A 15,234-nucleotide genomic window follows, 5' to 3' on the forward strand; every position below is an offset into this window, starting at 1 on the left:
AAATAAAGATCTAAAATATGAGGGCATACCTTCGGTTTGCTGATTTCCAAAAATGATCAAACTCCCAATATGTAGAACTCAATATCCGTCCTCGGCAGAGCAAAATTATGTAAGGTACTCGAGATCAGAAAACCAGCCTCTCACTCGTCACTCTTCCCTTTGCCTTCGCCTCTCACATCTATGAGTAAAAAGTGTTAGTGACTGACATTATCTCCCTGCCCCAATTCTCAATTTAGCTTCGCATCCATCGACCCTATACACTCCTTCTCTAAGGAGTCCACTGTGTTAGTGGGTTTAGGAGCTGACGGACTGGGGTTGGGGTAGTCTGGGTGCTGCTTTCCCAGACACATCCAGGTTGGGCACTAGGTTTTTCAGGAGCCTATCACCCATGGATCGTAACGTGTCAAAATCAGTGATGTAGTTCTCGCCCAGAGCACTGCTCGGGAGAACTGCATCCTCGCCCGTGAAAAGGGTGTCTTAAATAATTAGCCTCTTTACGGAATCAAAATTATGCACAGGACCAGCTTGCTTATAGGTGACATCTGCGGCTGCGTGGCCTTTGTTGCCATCTGGATCGCTGTCTGGGAAACTTGCCGCAGCCACAAACCAGGATGCTTCCCGGTCACCTGGGGAACGTCACAATTTGAGTCTCCCAGGATTTCGTAGAATACCTTTCCGCCACTATATTCAACAGTTAGCAGTCACTGCATTATCTATTATAGATGTAAAGTATTGTGACGTACCAAATAACGGCGGGGGTATTGTTTTCCCGGATGTCATCTTTATTTGCCAACATAAAATCGTCGGGGATGCCAATAAAGGGACTTTGTAAGCAGATAAAGCATCCAAGTTAGTATTGGCTGGCCATCCGAATGCTCTTAGATAGAGACTATTAGAGGCAGAGAATAAGTTACAATGTAGAGTGACAGACACCTTGCAGCCGTGATCGAGTCCATCACAATCAATGTCCACATCATCGACCCACATAATAGCGGTAACCTATTTAATAAAAGGTCGCTAACGACTCATTTAAACCACTATCTGGAACTTGCATATCACCTTGCCAAATGATGCCTAATTATTGTGTATAATTGCCTCTGTTGAACATCATCACTGCTGACTGGATTGTAGCAACAGCGTTTGTTGTCGCAACAGCAAAATGACTGGACTGAGGGCCAACGTAGACAGCAGCGGCGGCTGCTTTGCCCTGAAATAGACTCAAAATTGCCAACGAGGAAGATATATGAAAAGAAAATGACTTATTGTGGATTGCTCTTCCAAGGTGTAATATTCAAATGGCCGCATGGCAAAGCACAGGATCTAGTAAAAGTGAAAGTAAAAGTCAGAGTTGAAATTCCAACTCGCGAGTTGGGCAGCCTTATTTAAAGGAGGCAGGATTATGGAATGATGACCAGTGTCAGTAGTCAAGGTATGGTCATAAGCTTCATAAGTGCATCTCCATTATTTGACAACTACATGGTGAGTGGTCCAACATTAGGTCATATTTAGAGCGGATTTAAAGGCGTTGAAGTAGAAATGATGGCGGAATTACAATGTCGGCCTGAACTCTACTTAACATATCTTGTAGTAATTTGGAGTAGTCGTTGGATCTCAGCCCTACTGGGCAGCGTCGGCCGAGACTGCCGATCTTGGCCAAACGCCGAGCGAAAGCTTGGCATCTTGTTCCAGCCGATCCCACCCTCAGTCTTTTCCTCTCTGTCATTCCATCCATCTATCTGTCCGCCACAGCAGTAGTAGCCATTAATTCTACGGGAGCTTCATCAAGGATCCGTACTACCCGCTGTAATCCAGGCCTCATATCTATTATCAGTCCCTTCTCCAGCGACCATGCCATCGGACTCCAATTCCGCATTTCAGTCTCGGTTGCCCAGCAAAGTTCTGGAGGAACTGGGGCTGCTATCGGTATGGCAATCTTCACGCGATGTAAAATTGCTTTGCCTGCAGCGTTTTGTACGACTTTTTGCATACGGAGGATCCACACTTATTCTCGCCTCTTACTTGTCAGAACTGGGCATTTCGGATGCTCGAATCGGTCTGTTTATGACTCTGACGCTGGTCGGAGACGTGATCATCAGCTTTTTCCTCACTCTTTTTGCTGATACAATGGGTCGAAAGGCTGTACTGGCACTGGGGTCACTCTTGATGGCCGGCAGTGGGATAATCTTTGGGCTCTGGGAAAATTTCTGGATCCTTCTCGCCGCTGCGGTGTTAGGAGTCATCAGTCCTAGGTATGTAATTCTCCTATCCCCCTCTAGTGTACAAATGTGTCTCCGTACTGATCTTTTTTGCAGCGGGAATGAAATTGGACCCTTTAGAGCTGTTGAGGAATCCACATTGGCTCACCTCACTCCTCATGAACTGCTAGGAGACATCTTTGCCTGGTATTCTCTGATCGGCACTGCTGGCACAGCTCTAGGAATGATGGCATGCGGGTGGGCAATCAACCTATTGCAAACTACCAAAGGGTGGCAGTTCGTCCCCGCATGTCGGGTGATTTTCTTTGCATATGGGGCCATTGGCGCGATAAAATTTCTTTTGACCGTCGCCTTGAGTAAAAACATTGAAGTGGAGGACAAAACAAAGCCGCAAGAACAGTCCCGCGAAGGCGACGAAACGCAGCCTCTTTTGGGTGACAGGAGAATCCAGGGGAACTCTCCACGGAAATCTTTTTTGGCCTTCCTCGGAGGCAGGGAGCTTGTATCGTTGGTTATCCGGCTCTTCATTCTGTTCGGTCTCGACTCTTTTGCCTCAGGGCTGGCCTCCTTGTATGCCTCCCCTTCACTTGATGACTCTGTATCCCGGGATAGAGATATAGGTGTTGACAGCTTCTAGGTCGTGGATGACTTATTTCTTCAAGCGTAAATTTTCTCTCGCCGAGGGAACACTTGGGTCCATCTTCTTTACTACTAGCATCATCTCTGCCGCCTCGATGTTAGTCGCTTCATCAATCGCCAAACGCTTTGGCAATGTTAAGGTGAGACTAGGAACTTTTTATTCTTCATTTTTCGTCTGTCAACCCTAACTAATCGACCCTCCCAACAGACAATGGTCTTCACTCACCTTCCCTCCGCCCTCTGTCTCGCTTTCATCCCAGTTCCCTCGCTATTGCCTCTCGCGCTGACGTTCTTGGTCCTTCGTGCATGCTCCCAGAGCATGGATGTGGCACCTCGCGCGGCTTTCCTCGCCATGGCCCTGCCATCTGATAAGCGCACCGCAATCATGGGCTCCATCAACGTCGTGAAAACCTTCAGTCAGAGCTTGGGTCCACTACTCACTGGCATTCTCGCCAATTACGGTCTGTTCGGGCTCTCGTTTACCATCGCGGGTATCCTCAAGTGTATCTACGATATCGGTATTCTTCTCAGTTTTGCGGAGACGGAGCCTGCACGTCGAGCGGTATCTACCCAGCATGAGGAAGATGCCTAGAGTCTTACAAACATAGTGGAATAAAACAACTAGTGCAGTGCGATAAATATGAAGATAGATGCTTATTTGCATAGATATTATTGTTGCAGGTTAGTGTTATATTCTAGTATATAGATCTCTATGGCATCGATAGAATGATTAGAACTATTAGTATTAGAATAACAAGCTACGTATAAAGTTGAACCAAGCAAGGTGAAAATGATATTTAAATTATTTCAAGTGCTGGCCCTCAAAAGATCCGAGAATAAACTATCCGGTTACTTATTGCGCCTCAAAATCTTACCAAGAGCCATGTGAGGGACCTCCTTCGTCAGCCCATTTCGCTTACCAACACTATCAATTTTGCTTTCGAGTTATTGAATCCTGGCCTCATCACATTTTTTGTAGAGTCTTTCCAGATCCAGAAGATGGAATGCCTTTCTATTTATTGGATCGGCCAATAAATCATGTGTTGTAGATTGTCGACTCCAGTGACTTTCCTTTCGAATATGAACACCCACTGGAGATCACAACCAAAGGCCATCACCTTTACACTTTCGCCGGCCCAGGTGGAAGGAAAGTTCAGCAGGTTCCAAGAGGCCAAGTTAGCAATTTTGATATGCGATATTTTAACGGCTCCCACCGAGCTTTTTGACCATGTTAAAAGAACAACTGTTCCAATTTCATGTATTGTTTCTTGGAAATTCAGAGCACCTACTTATGACCACTTTAGGGGCTGAGAAGTGTGTGAGCTCTCTGGTTAATTCTTTACAAACTTCAACCTTGGAGCAAATCTTGCTGTGGATCAGTTCCGTATCCTGGAGTATTTGTCTGACTGTTTGAGTGCGTAACGAGCACGCGTTGAAAGACTCAACCAGTCCATTAACAATTTTGGGAAGATGTAAGGCGGCGAATTGAGGAAAGACGCCGCAGAGGCGACAATAGAGATTGAATTGCTGATTATTTTTTTCGCCGCACGTCAGGTGCCAACGCTTCTTTTATGGACCAAAAATCCAACGATTTCCTAGGCGTCCTAGCTGCAGCAGGATCGGGACCCACTGCAGCATCTGTATTAACATTGATCATGTGCTTGAGAGCCCCATGTAAAAAAAAAAAGCTCAGGTTGAAATTGACAGTAGTTGCGGGCCCGACAGGTTAGGTGTTGGATGAAAATTTATAAACTCATAGCTAACCGTGTCACAATGCCCATTTCTAGATGGCAAGTTAGTTGTATTTATTCCCTTAGTCTTTCCACGCCGTGTCAGGCAAGACGATTGGTACGAAAACATGCCGGTCCCAAAGGATTCTATGATTGCTATTCCGACTTGAGCCCTACAATACAGTGAATTCTGAGGCTGTAAGGAACCCGAATGCTACAACCCAGACCACTTTGTCAACCATCCCCTCCTAGCCCCAGGCTATGCAGGAACAACAGACTACATGAACAGAGGTATGTTTTATTTTTATTTTATACTTGTGTAGTACGCTTTAACTAACGTCGCAGAAGATCATTATGTCTACGGAGCTGGCCGCCGTATCTGCGCTGTGGCGCATAACGGGAGCTCTATTATCGGCCTCTGAAATTGCGCCGGCAAGGAGCCACAAGAATAGAGAGGAAGAACAGCCAAATTTAGACGCGTTTCATGAAAGCCATATAACATACTCAGTGCTGTACAAAGTTGACTTTAATGTCGGAAGCAAGATGCATGCGGAAACTAAAATACGGGCTGTTGAGAACGCTGATTATTTCTGCTACTGTTTGGAGAAGGATAACGATATATTTCTGAGCAGATAGCACTACTAGGCTGGCTACTACTATTTTTGGGATCTGTCCATTAGCTCGACCAATTGAATAACCTGGAGCAGTTCTTTGATATGAGCAAGTATCACCGAACTCATGTGTCCATCAGTTCCCAGCACCAAGTTCTGCTAATACGGAGTTGCTACTATTTCCGGTACTTCTGGCTGCGAAATAGGACAATACCTTATCTATCCACACCGCGGCCAGGGCGAAACTGCAATCCATCGGCATAATTGTGCATTATATATCTGCTAATGATGCAATAGTATACCTATTCTCTTGGCAAGGTCAGAACCTTAGCTCTGAAATTGGCCTAGGCCAAACTGAGGACAGGGCCGTCTGGTATCATTTGTCTGTCGCAGTATTGCCATCCGATATCTAAGGCTAGGTAAGGCTAAATCGATCATGTAAAGTAGGCCTTATGGGGAACACGAACTGGCTCGTTTCCGCGCTGATTAAATTCTTTAGCACTCTGTACCGGATGTATCATTTAGAGTACTCTGTAGACTTCCCTTTACAAATGTGACGACAGCAGCGCTCGGACGGACTGAGTCAAGGAACATGCGGAGTGATTGTAACTAAATAGTCAACTATCATATCATTGATTGGAATTATGTACTTTAATGGAGCAATCTAGACTATATGTTCGTAGGTGCTGGTAGCTTCCTTTGGACGCCATGGATGGTATGCAAGATGACGAATCGGGCTATTCGCATGCACACTTCCATCTCTTCAAGGAAATAATAGAATCTTCGAGAATGTTTCTAGAACCTGACCACACACTAACCCAACCTTCTCTGGTCGCTGCCCCTCATCTCTCGGTCTCCGGCGGGGGTATACTGCTGCTGGGTTGGGGGCCATTTCTTCCTCCCATCCCACCTATCTTGGCCTATATTGTAACCCACAAGGTAGCCCCCGGTCCGCGGAGGGCCGGTTGCGTGATCAGAGCTTTATATTCATCATTATTCGATTTCAGCGACTGTAAGCCGTTCATTTCTCGTACTCCAAGAAAACTAATGTACCGAGTAGCGCCACACGCGATAGCAATACGTATCACATTACCTATACTATTCCCTGTCCGGTTTTGGTATAGATAATGACTTGGAGATCTTATGCTAGCTCCACTACTCCCTACCCTGTTAGAGCTTGCTAGTTCAGGCAATATTAAGCCAAGTCTTATGCTGAAAAAAAGGAACAAGAAGGGAAGGTTTATGCAGGCAGGTACGTACATGACAGTGGAAAGACAGGTTTCAGACTCGATCCAACCCAAAGAATGCAGTAACATGCTGATACATGACTTATTTGGAGCCAATACCTTGGGTCGGCCAGGTTTAGCATATTCAGCAATCAGATTCCGTACCTCTTTGTCTCTGATGTACTTCGGATCTTTTCGTATGTCCTAGAAACCAGTTTAGATGTCTTGCCATTGCGTAGAGTAATAGTAAAAGAAGATGCTTAATATACAGCAGATATGACCTATCCAGTAGAGCCACAGGGTGTATATTGATTGGGGAAATTGCGTGGAACAAGAAGGTGGACAACAAGGTGGACTGATGCGAGGGGGGAAACGATAATCATAATAGTGTGGAGAGAGTAGACATGAAAACAAGGGAACTAACATATTCCACATGTATTTCCTCGGAGTTGCGTCGTCCCATATCGTCACATCCCAAAAATATGGGAGCCAGCACACCTCAGCCTACTCCACCGATGATCTCCATTACAAGATCGGATGTGGGGATTACTCAAACGGGGGTGGACATGGATTGACAGAGAGGGCACTTGTACTGATGACAGACCCACCATGACGCAAGACAGGATGTGTGAAACGTATGATTGCAGCGCAGGAGGACGAGGAGATTACCGGGGTGGCAGGTGGAGCTAGAGGATGATCTGGAAAGGGGTGATAGATTTCGACCGTATTCGATGGAGTTTGAGGAGGGAATGTGAGCGGGCTCTGGAGAAGGAAGAGTGTCGTGCGAGGGCGACGCTAACAAGTTCGAGAGGCAGATGCAACTAGGAACCAATAATGCGGATTAGCTGGGTCAATGATAAACAGCAAATCCCTCTTGGAGAGTCCCCGCATTTCCAAGGCCAAGTCTTGGCACGAAATTGGAGACGATCAGCAGCCCTACCAATATTCCTCTGTGTATGGTGCCCCATGGCCCAAGCGGGTCTGTTCTTCCAGCCATCTGTCCACACTTATTTGTCGTATTGTCCCAATCGCCGCTTGCTGATGGAGCTCACTGGCCCTGCGGGCTGCTGCGGTTCGACGATGATGGCGCATAATGATACTGTTATCGAATTTCAGTTCAGGTCATATCATCAGCTCATATCGTGTTTCATTTTCCGGGTTCAAGAAAACACGGAGTAGGGCTCGTGGCTGGCGGGGGGGATGCTTGTCTATTTCCCTCCGTCCTACCTGACCTGGGCCATAGAAACAATCTCTCACACAACAGGGATGATCCAAGAGACGAGAGTAGGGCACACAAAGAAGAAAGGGGAGCTCGGTTGGAAGGATCGAATAATCACACTCACATCGGGACAAGGCTAATAGCTCCAAACAATACCAGGGCGCCGACAACAACTCCGACCAGGTCGGTGCTCGGTAGGCCCCCTGCCATCACAGCGACTTGTCAGACCGTCAAGTTTTCGTTTCTTATTCGGAACGAAATGCGACACGAGAAAGAGAAGAAGTAATCAAAAAATAGATAGATCTAGTGAGATAGGGTCGCCGTAGGGTCGGGTAGGTCGGCAAGACCGGACAGCACCATGATAACCAGCACCGGGATTAGTGGAGAGAGCTGTCCACTTACGACCAAAACGCTGGCAACTCGAAGGAGCGATGGGTTGCATATAGGATTGTTAATGGCTCTCAGACCCCTCTCTCCTCCTGCGTGCCAAGAGCCACCAAGCGCCCAGAGAGACCGAGGCGGGAAAGATCCCAAGAGGTGCCAAGGCTCCCGCGCCCGGAAGAGCCTTGGCGCTCCCGCTGGGACAGCAGGGTGCTGTAGCCAATCACAATTCGCCGCGACCCCTCGTTTCGCGCAGAAGTCACACTACCGAGCACTAGCCGAGCCTCACGTGGAGGGCCAATGGTTGGTTGCGTCATAATTCCCAAGGAGGCGACAAGACAGTTTTTTTGGTCTCCGGTCCAAGGTTCGGAACCAAGAGAGGAGGGTCTCCTTCCCCATGATTGGTGTGCCCTGCGGGATAGGTCCATAGGAACGCCCATGCCAAGAAGTGGTTTTGCCTTCTTATCGCTGTATGAGTTGAAAGTTAAATACGCCATGGATGCCCCCTTCCAGACCGTCCAAGAAAGAAGTTTAAAATATCAAACTAAGATTTAGACCCAATCGGTGTATACTAGTTTGTGTATGGACTCGCACCCTCGAGATAACACGACCTATATGAAGCCACCTTAAGGAAAGTCTTGTTAGTAGACCAGACCCAAGACACATCCCATTCGAGATGTCTCCGGAGAGGAAGAACGAGCCCCTGGGTGGGACTGAGCAGCCGCTGTCCCAACCCGCGCACTCTCTCCATTTTGAAACTGTCATTCATGAACTTTCAGTCAGTTCCGATGAAGGCCTCACATCCGCAGAAGTGAAGAAGCGCCTGGACCAATATGGTCCTAATGAACTGGAAGGAGGCGAAGGTGTTTCGATGATTAAAATTGTGATCAGACAGATTGCTAATGCAATGATGCTGGTGAGTGTCTCTTTTGCCCCCAAATGAACAATAATGAAAGAACTGGGGAACTAATGCCTCCCATTTCCCACTAGGTACTTATTATTGCCATGGCTGTCAGCTTCGGTATCGAATCCTGGATTGAAGGAGGTGTGATCGCTGCCGTCATTGGCCTCAATATTGTGGTTGGTGTATACCAAGACTATGCGGCAGAGAAAACGATGGATTCTTTGCGATCTCTAAGCTCCCCAACTGGAGTTGCAACTCGAGATGGTAAAACAACCACTGTTCCCGCAACCGAGATTGTCCCTGGAGACATGGTCGAACTTAAAGTGGGCGACACAGTCCCCGCCGATGTGAGGTAATGTTTCTCCCCGTTATATATGTCAAAGTGGCTCGAGGCTAACCTCGCCATTGATAGACTCGTTGATGCCATGAATTTTGAGACCGACGAAGCCCTCTTGACGGGAGAGTCTCTACCTGTCCAGAAGGAAGTTGATTCAGTATTTGACCCTGACACTGGCCCCGGGGACCGTCTGAATATCGCCTACAGCTCATCTACAGTCACACGGGGTCGTGCCCGTGGTGTCGTCGTTGGCACTGGAATGCGAACTGAGATCGGCGCTATTGCAGCCGCTCTCCGCGCAGGCGATTCAAAACGACGGCCAGTCAAGCGTGGTCCCCAGGGTGAGACAAAAAAGCGCTGGTATGTGCAGGCCTGGACTTTGACTTGCACCGATGCGGTTGGAAGGTTCCTGGGGATCAATGTTGGAACCCCATTGCAACGCAAATTATCAAAGCTAGCACTTTTGCTTTTTGCTATCGCAGTAGTTTTTGCTATCATTGTCGAAGGCGCCAACGGCATGCGGAATGACAAGGAGGTCATTATCTATGCAGTGGCAACCGGCTTAGCAATGATTCCTGCTTGTCTAGTTGTGGTCTTGACTATTACTATGGCTGTAGGAACCAAACAAATGGTTGAAAGAAATGTCATTGTCCGAAAGCTTGACTCCTTGGAAGCTCTCGGCGCTGTGACTAACATTTGCTCAGACAAGACTGGAACACTTACCCAGGGGCGAATGGTGGCCAAGAGAGCATGGATCCCATCCCTGGGTACCTACTCCGTAGGAGAGTCGAGTGATCCCCTGAACCCCTATGAGGGCGACCTGAGTTTGTTGCCTGTTCCTCCCGTGGAACTCGAGCGTAAGGCACTTAGAGAGCCGACAAAACCCGAAGAGCTTCTGAAAGACAACAAAATTCTGGAAGAATATCTCAATGTTGCCTCGATGGCGAATCTTGCCCATGTTCACAAGTCTGAAGCTGATGAGTGGCACGCTCGTGGAGAGCCCACGGACATTGCAATTCAAGTCTTTGCTTCTCGCTTTGATTGGGGTCGTGAACGCTGGACTAAAGGCGAGAAGCCTGTTTGGCGCCAGAGAGCTGAGTATCCCTTTGATTCCACTGTTAAGAAGATGTCAGTTATTTTCGCTAGCGCCGATCGGGAGATGATTTTCACCAAAGGCGCTGTGGAACGAGTGATCGAGTCGTGCTCGTCCATTGTCTGGAAGCCTGGTTCTTCTCCTATTGCCATGGATGAGAACATCAAGAACGACATCTTGCAGAATATGGAGGCACTTGCGAAAGAAGGCCTGCGCGTCCTTTGTCTTGCTTGCCGGGAGAATACAGTGCCTGTTAAAGGGGAAGAAGTTCCTCCTCGCGAGGAAGTGGAAAAAGATCTTACTTTCTGCGGGTTGATCGGTCTTTATGACCCACCTCGCCCGGAAACGGCCGGGGCAATTGAGGAGTGCTATCGTGCTGGTATCTCCGTTCACATGGTCACTGGCGATCACCCTGGTACTGCACGCGCCATCGCAGCCCAGGTGGGCATCATTCCGACTGACATGGACCGACTCTCGAAGGACGTAGCAGATGCGATGGTCATGACTGCGAGTCAGTTCGACAAGCTGACCGACGGAGAGATTGACAATCTGCCTACTCTTCCGCTGGTCATTGCTCGCTGTGCTCCTAACACGAAGGTCCGGATGATTGATGCTTTGCACCGTCGTGGAAAGTACGCGGCCATGACGGGTGATGGCGTAAACGACTCCCCCTCTTTGAAACGAGCTAATGTCGGTATTGCCATGGGCCAGGCTGGCTCTGATGTCGCCAAAGATGCTTCCGAATTGGTTTTGACAGATGATAACTTTGCCTCTATTATTAATGGGATCGAGGAAGGCCGCCGGATCTTCGACAATATCCAGAAATTCGTCTTACATCTGCTGGCGGAAAATGTTGGACTAGCACTCACCCTTCTTATTGGTCTAGCTTTCAAGGATGAAAACGGACAGTCGGTCTTCCCCATTGCGCCTGTAGAAATCCTGTGGATTATTATGATCACTTCTGGTCTTCCTGATATGGGTTTGGGAATGGAAATCTCCGCCTCAGATATTATGGACCGCCCACCTCAAAGTGTAAGCCATCTTTGGGCTTTCCCATGTCGTACTTTACATGATATGATTTAGCCGCTAATATATTAATAGAAACAAGGTATTTTCACCTGGGAGGTCATTGTGGACACACTTGTCTACGGTGTCTGGATGGCGGCCCTCTGTCTGTCCTCTTTCTCCCTAGTCATGTTCGGATGGGGCCATGGCGACTTAGCATATGGCTGTAACAGCGATGCCACTGATGCATGTCGCACTGTTTACCGTGCTCGTGGGACCACTTTCGTCTGCATGACATGGTTCGCGCTTTTCCTGGCTTGGGAGCTAATCGACATGCGCCGGAGTTTCTTCCGTATGCAGCCAAACTCGAAGCGCTACTTCACCCAATGGATGTTTGACGTTTGGCGCAACAAGTTCCTTTTCTTCGGTATTATGATTGGATTTGTTACCACCTTTCCCATCCTTTATATCCCTGTCATAAATACCGTGGTCTTCAAACATAGGCCTATCTCATGGGAATGGGGCGTTGTGATTGTGGAAGCCATTCTATTTTTTCTTGGAGTTGAGTCTTGGAAATGGGCTAAACGAATTTATTTCCGGCGCCAGGCATACCAGGACAAGAACAAACACGAGAGGGTGTTCCCGGGGGGACTGGAGCCGGTATACCACAATGAGCCGGTCTGAGACACAAGCGACTGATATCAAGGGCGAGTCCATGGTTTAGGGTAATACCAGTGGGGTTCTGGCAGCATCATGAGAAACGATGGACCAATCGAGAAGTCTTATTCAAAGATCCTTCTGGTCTCGGTGAGCTTGCTAGCTTTTCGAGTGGCTGCAATTCCCGTGAAGCCCCCACGATACACGGCGCGCGGAATCGCGTCAGTGGCTGACAATAGCTGAACTGGGACTTCTTCGGAGGCAGTAGATGATCATCGCACGTATTTTGAAACGATTCACTGGAAATGTTCGACATTGCAGGTAATGAGTTCATAGAATATAGAGTCATGAATACCATTATGATTTATTCCAGTTGAGTCAGTCGTAAGATTCTTGTGCCCTTTCGCCTGGGGCTTAGAGGCCTTATAGAGTCGCCAAAACTGAAGGGTATCAGTGACCAATACCGGACCAGATCATAATTTCCGGTTTCTGGTAACATCTTGGTATTGTATCTGCCTGATTCTTCGCCACCAAAATAGTATAACCGAGGATAGCGCGGGGTTCATACAGCCAGTTCCCCATTTCGATAGGCCAAACAAGACTTGTCTACGCTGCTTTCGTCTTGGAATAGATTCGGTGACATGGCTGTCTGAACCTCAAGCTATCCATCCAATCCCACCGCCATCAAACTAAACAAGAAAAGTAGTAGACCAGGGGAGGTATAACGGGGCATTGACGATGACCCAGTGAGGGACAACTCTGGGGACAGAGAACAGGACGGCAGCGAGGGAAAAGAGAAAGATCCAGTGATGCCTCAGATGACGTCCATTAGGTAACAGCGGTGAGTCGAAGAGTGGAGATCTAATCAGCGCAGAGAAAGGTGAACATATGGTGAGATCTGTTTTCAACGCCAAGAGGCGGCGGGTTGAATTGGTCTACTGAGTCTTGCCAATTGCATTGTTCTTATTGGGCCATAATAATGCCTCGTACAGCTGACTCCTCTATGGGCCAAGAGAACCGCCAATCTTGTGACACAAAGAAAAGAAAAGAATAGAAGTGGGTAGAATAGAATGCCAGGGGAAGCTATCTACGAGCTCGCTGCGGCCGGCGCAGTAGTCACATTTTCCCGAGTAGGCGAATCGCTTCCCGCGGCCTCCTTTTCAAAACTGCGCATGGGGTAGAAACCCCAGCGCTCAAACATCTCCCGATCCTCATCCCAGCCATTGCAGTCAGTCGTGAGCATCTTCTCACCCGTAAAGACGGCGTTAGCTCCGGCCATGAAGCAGGCAACCTGCTGCTCTTCGGTGAGGGAGATACGACCGGCAGCCAGGCGAACGATGGTGGCAGGAAGCACAATTCGGGCGGTGGCAACCGTTCGGAGAAGCTTATCGAAGGAGATCATTTTGCGGTCTCCCAGTGGGGTACCCTTAATGGGCACCAGGGCGTTCACGGGGAAAGACTCGGGGTGCGAAGGTAAGGATGAGACTGTGTGGATGAGACCAATACGGTCCGAGTCTGCCTCGCCCAGACCCAGAATCCCGCCAGAGCATACATTAATGCCAGCGTCTCGCACATGTGATAGGGTTTTAAGCCGCTCGTCGTATGACCGGGTCGTGATGATGGACGGGTAGAACTCGCGCGAGGTATCCAGGTTGTGGTTGTAGGCGGTTAGGCCGGCGTCCTTCAATTCCTTGGCCTGGTTCTCATCAATCATACCAAGCGTTACACAAACCTCCATTCCCATCTCTCGCACACCCGACACCATCTGCTTAACATTTTTCAGACTAGTTTTGCGGCCGCGCATGTCGCGCCAGGCGGCACCCATGCAGAAACGGGTGCTTCCGTTCGCCTTGGCGATACGAGCCGCGTTTAGGACGTCGTCAACAGGGCTCATCTTCGTCGCTTTGAGCCCCGTATTGTACCGGGAGGATTGTGCACAATACGAGCAGTCCTCACTGCAGCCGCCTGTCTTGATGTTCATCAGGGTACACATCTGGATGGCTGCAGGGTCATGAAAGCGACGGTGAACAGCAGCCTGAATATGAGTCAGTAAGTCGCCCGTCATCCAAGGAAAAAACATGGTCGGAACCGGGCATGGGACATACAGCAGCATAGGTGAGCTGATTCAACGGCGTCTCATAGATCTGCTGGACCTCTTCCCGGGTCCAATTGGTTCGGGGGGCGGTAGCCCCCGTTGCCTCCTGCAATGCAATTGGGATTCGGCTGGCGAGGGAGGCGGCGCTGGGGGCTTGCTGGACGGTGCCATAGGATCTCTTCAGGATGACCCTGGGGAGGGTCCGAGGGAGAGGCAAAGACATGGTGTACTGGCAGCAATAAATCGCAGAGAAAGGCGCGAACGGGGAGACAGAAGGAGTGACGGTAGTGCTGCGGTGATGATGATGGTGGTAGGATTGTTAGTCACCCAAGACGATCGGGTCGCAGAAAGTAAACAACCTCGGGGGATCGGACGGAGGGGCAGCAGGACACAGGACCGGCTACTCACGGTGGGGGGAAGGTAGCCCCCGAAGTTTAAACGGGCAGAACACCACTCATAGACGAGATGATCCAAATAGCACACGGAGAGGGGAACACCCGTTTTGGGTACTGGGGAGGAATGTTCCTGGAAGGAATGCCGTCATCGTGGGGATACTCGTTGACCCCAACGCAGGTGGTTCAACACAAGTGTCCCCAGTCACCGTTCACTGGCAGAAAGGATTATGATTATGAATGGGGAGGAAACCAAAGCGCTGAGAGACGGAGATCGGGTACATAATTGGAAATTGACTGTTGGGCTTGTGCCTGGCCTGCCAAGCCGGCCAAGAGAGAAGATCCGTCGGGAAAGTTACGTAGTGGTACAGGGAATGTGGGCGACAGCTGACACAATCTCACGGTGATTGGCTGTGGGGTCGGAGTCTTCAGCTCGCTTCCGATCGGGCCACCGGTGAATTGAGATGACTAAGACACCTCATAACATGGGACGAGAAGACGTGACTCAAGACGTGATAGCGAGCCATTCCCACTTTTCATGATATTGTAAATACCTTGTATCTGGCTCTCGCGTCCGCAAAGATCAGTTCTTATGCGTATGCCTTAGGAGATGAACACAATCAATGACTTTGACACCGCTTAGTGGGGCCTAGAAAAATATTCACAGTAGTGGCCATGTCCAGGCTACCTCAAGAGTATCCAAGCCGATCCAAAAATACCCCATAAATA

At 48.9% G+C, this 15,234-nt stretch overlaps 4 protein-coding genes across 4 annotated transcripts; 2 read left to right on the forward strand and 2 right to left on the reverse strand.

Annotated features, from left to right (window-relative positions):
- Nucleotides 1-294: 294 nt before the first annotated feature.
- Nucleotides 295-987, reverse strand: ATNIH1004_010525 (uncharacterized protein; the record flags this gene model as incomplete). The annotated part of the gene is made up of 4 exons (XM_033575094.1): nt 295-476; nt 608-681; nt 744-824; nt 932-987. The coding sequence occupies 4 exons, from the start codon at nt 985-987 to the stop codon at nt 295-297; spliced, it is 393 nt and encodes a 130-aa protein (XP_033423112.1).
- Nucleotides 988-1,848: 861 nt separating this feature from the next.
- Nucleotides 1,849-3,447, forward strand: ATNIH1004_010526 (putative MFS transporter; the record flags this gene model as incomplete). The annotated part of the gene is made up of 4 exons (XM_033575095.1): nt 1,849-2,249; nt 2,313-2,786; nt 2,854-2,995; nt 3,064-3,447. 4 exons carry the CDS (start codon nt 1,849-1,851, stop codon nt 3,445-3,447), a joined length of 1,401 nt encoding a protein of 466 aa, XP_033423113.1.
- A 5,251-nt stretch (nt 3,448-8,698) lies between these two features.
- ATNIH1004_010527 (cation-translocating P-type ATPase) lies at nt 8,699-12,045 on the forward strand (the record flags this gene model as incomplete). The annotated part of the gene is made up of 4 exons (XM_033575096.1): nt 8,699-8,938; nt 9,013-9,278; nt 9,339-11,388; nt 11,458-12,045. The coding sequence occupies 4 exons, from the start codon at nt 8,699-8,701 to the stop codon at nt 12,043-12,045; spliced, it is 3,144 nt and encodes a 1,047-aa protein (XP_033423114.1).
- Nucleotides 12,046-13,105: 1,060 nt separating this feature from the next.
- On the reverse strand, nt 13,106-14,336 carry BIO2 (biotin synthase; the record flags this gene model as incomplete). The annotated part of the gene is made up of 2 exons (XM_033575097.1): nt 13,106-14,053; nt 14,124-14,336. 2 exons carry the CDS (start codon nt 14,334-14,336, stop codon nt 13,106-13,108), a joined length of 1,161 nt encoding a protein of 386 aa, XP_033423115.1.
- Between the last annotated feature and the right edge of the window lie 898 nt (nt 14,337-15,234).

This window comes from Aspergillus tanneri, assembly GCF_003426965.1.
Source record: "Aspergillus tanneri strain NIH1004 chromosome Unknown AapTan_5_pilon_pilon_pilon, whole genome shotgun sequence".
NCBI classification, from domain to species: domain Eukaryota; kingdom Fungi; phylum Ascomycota; class Eurotiomycetes; order Eurotiales; family Aspergillaceae; genus Aspergillus; species Aspergillus tanneri.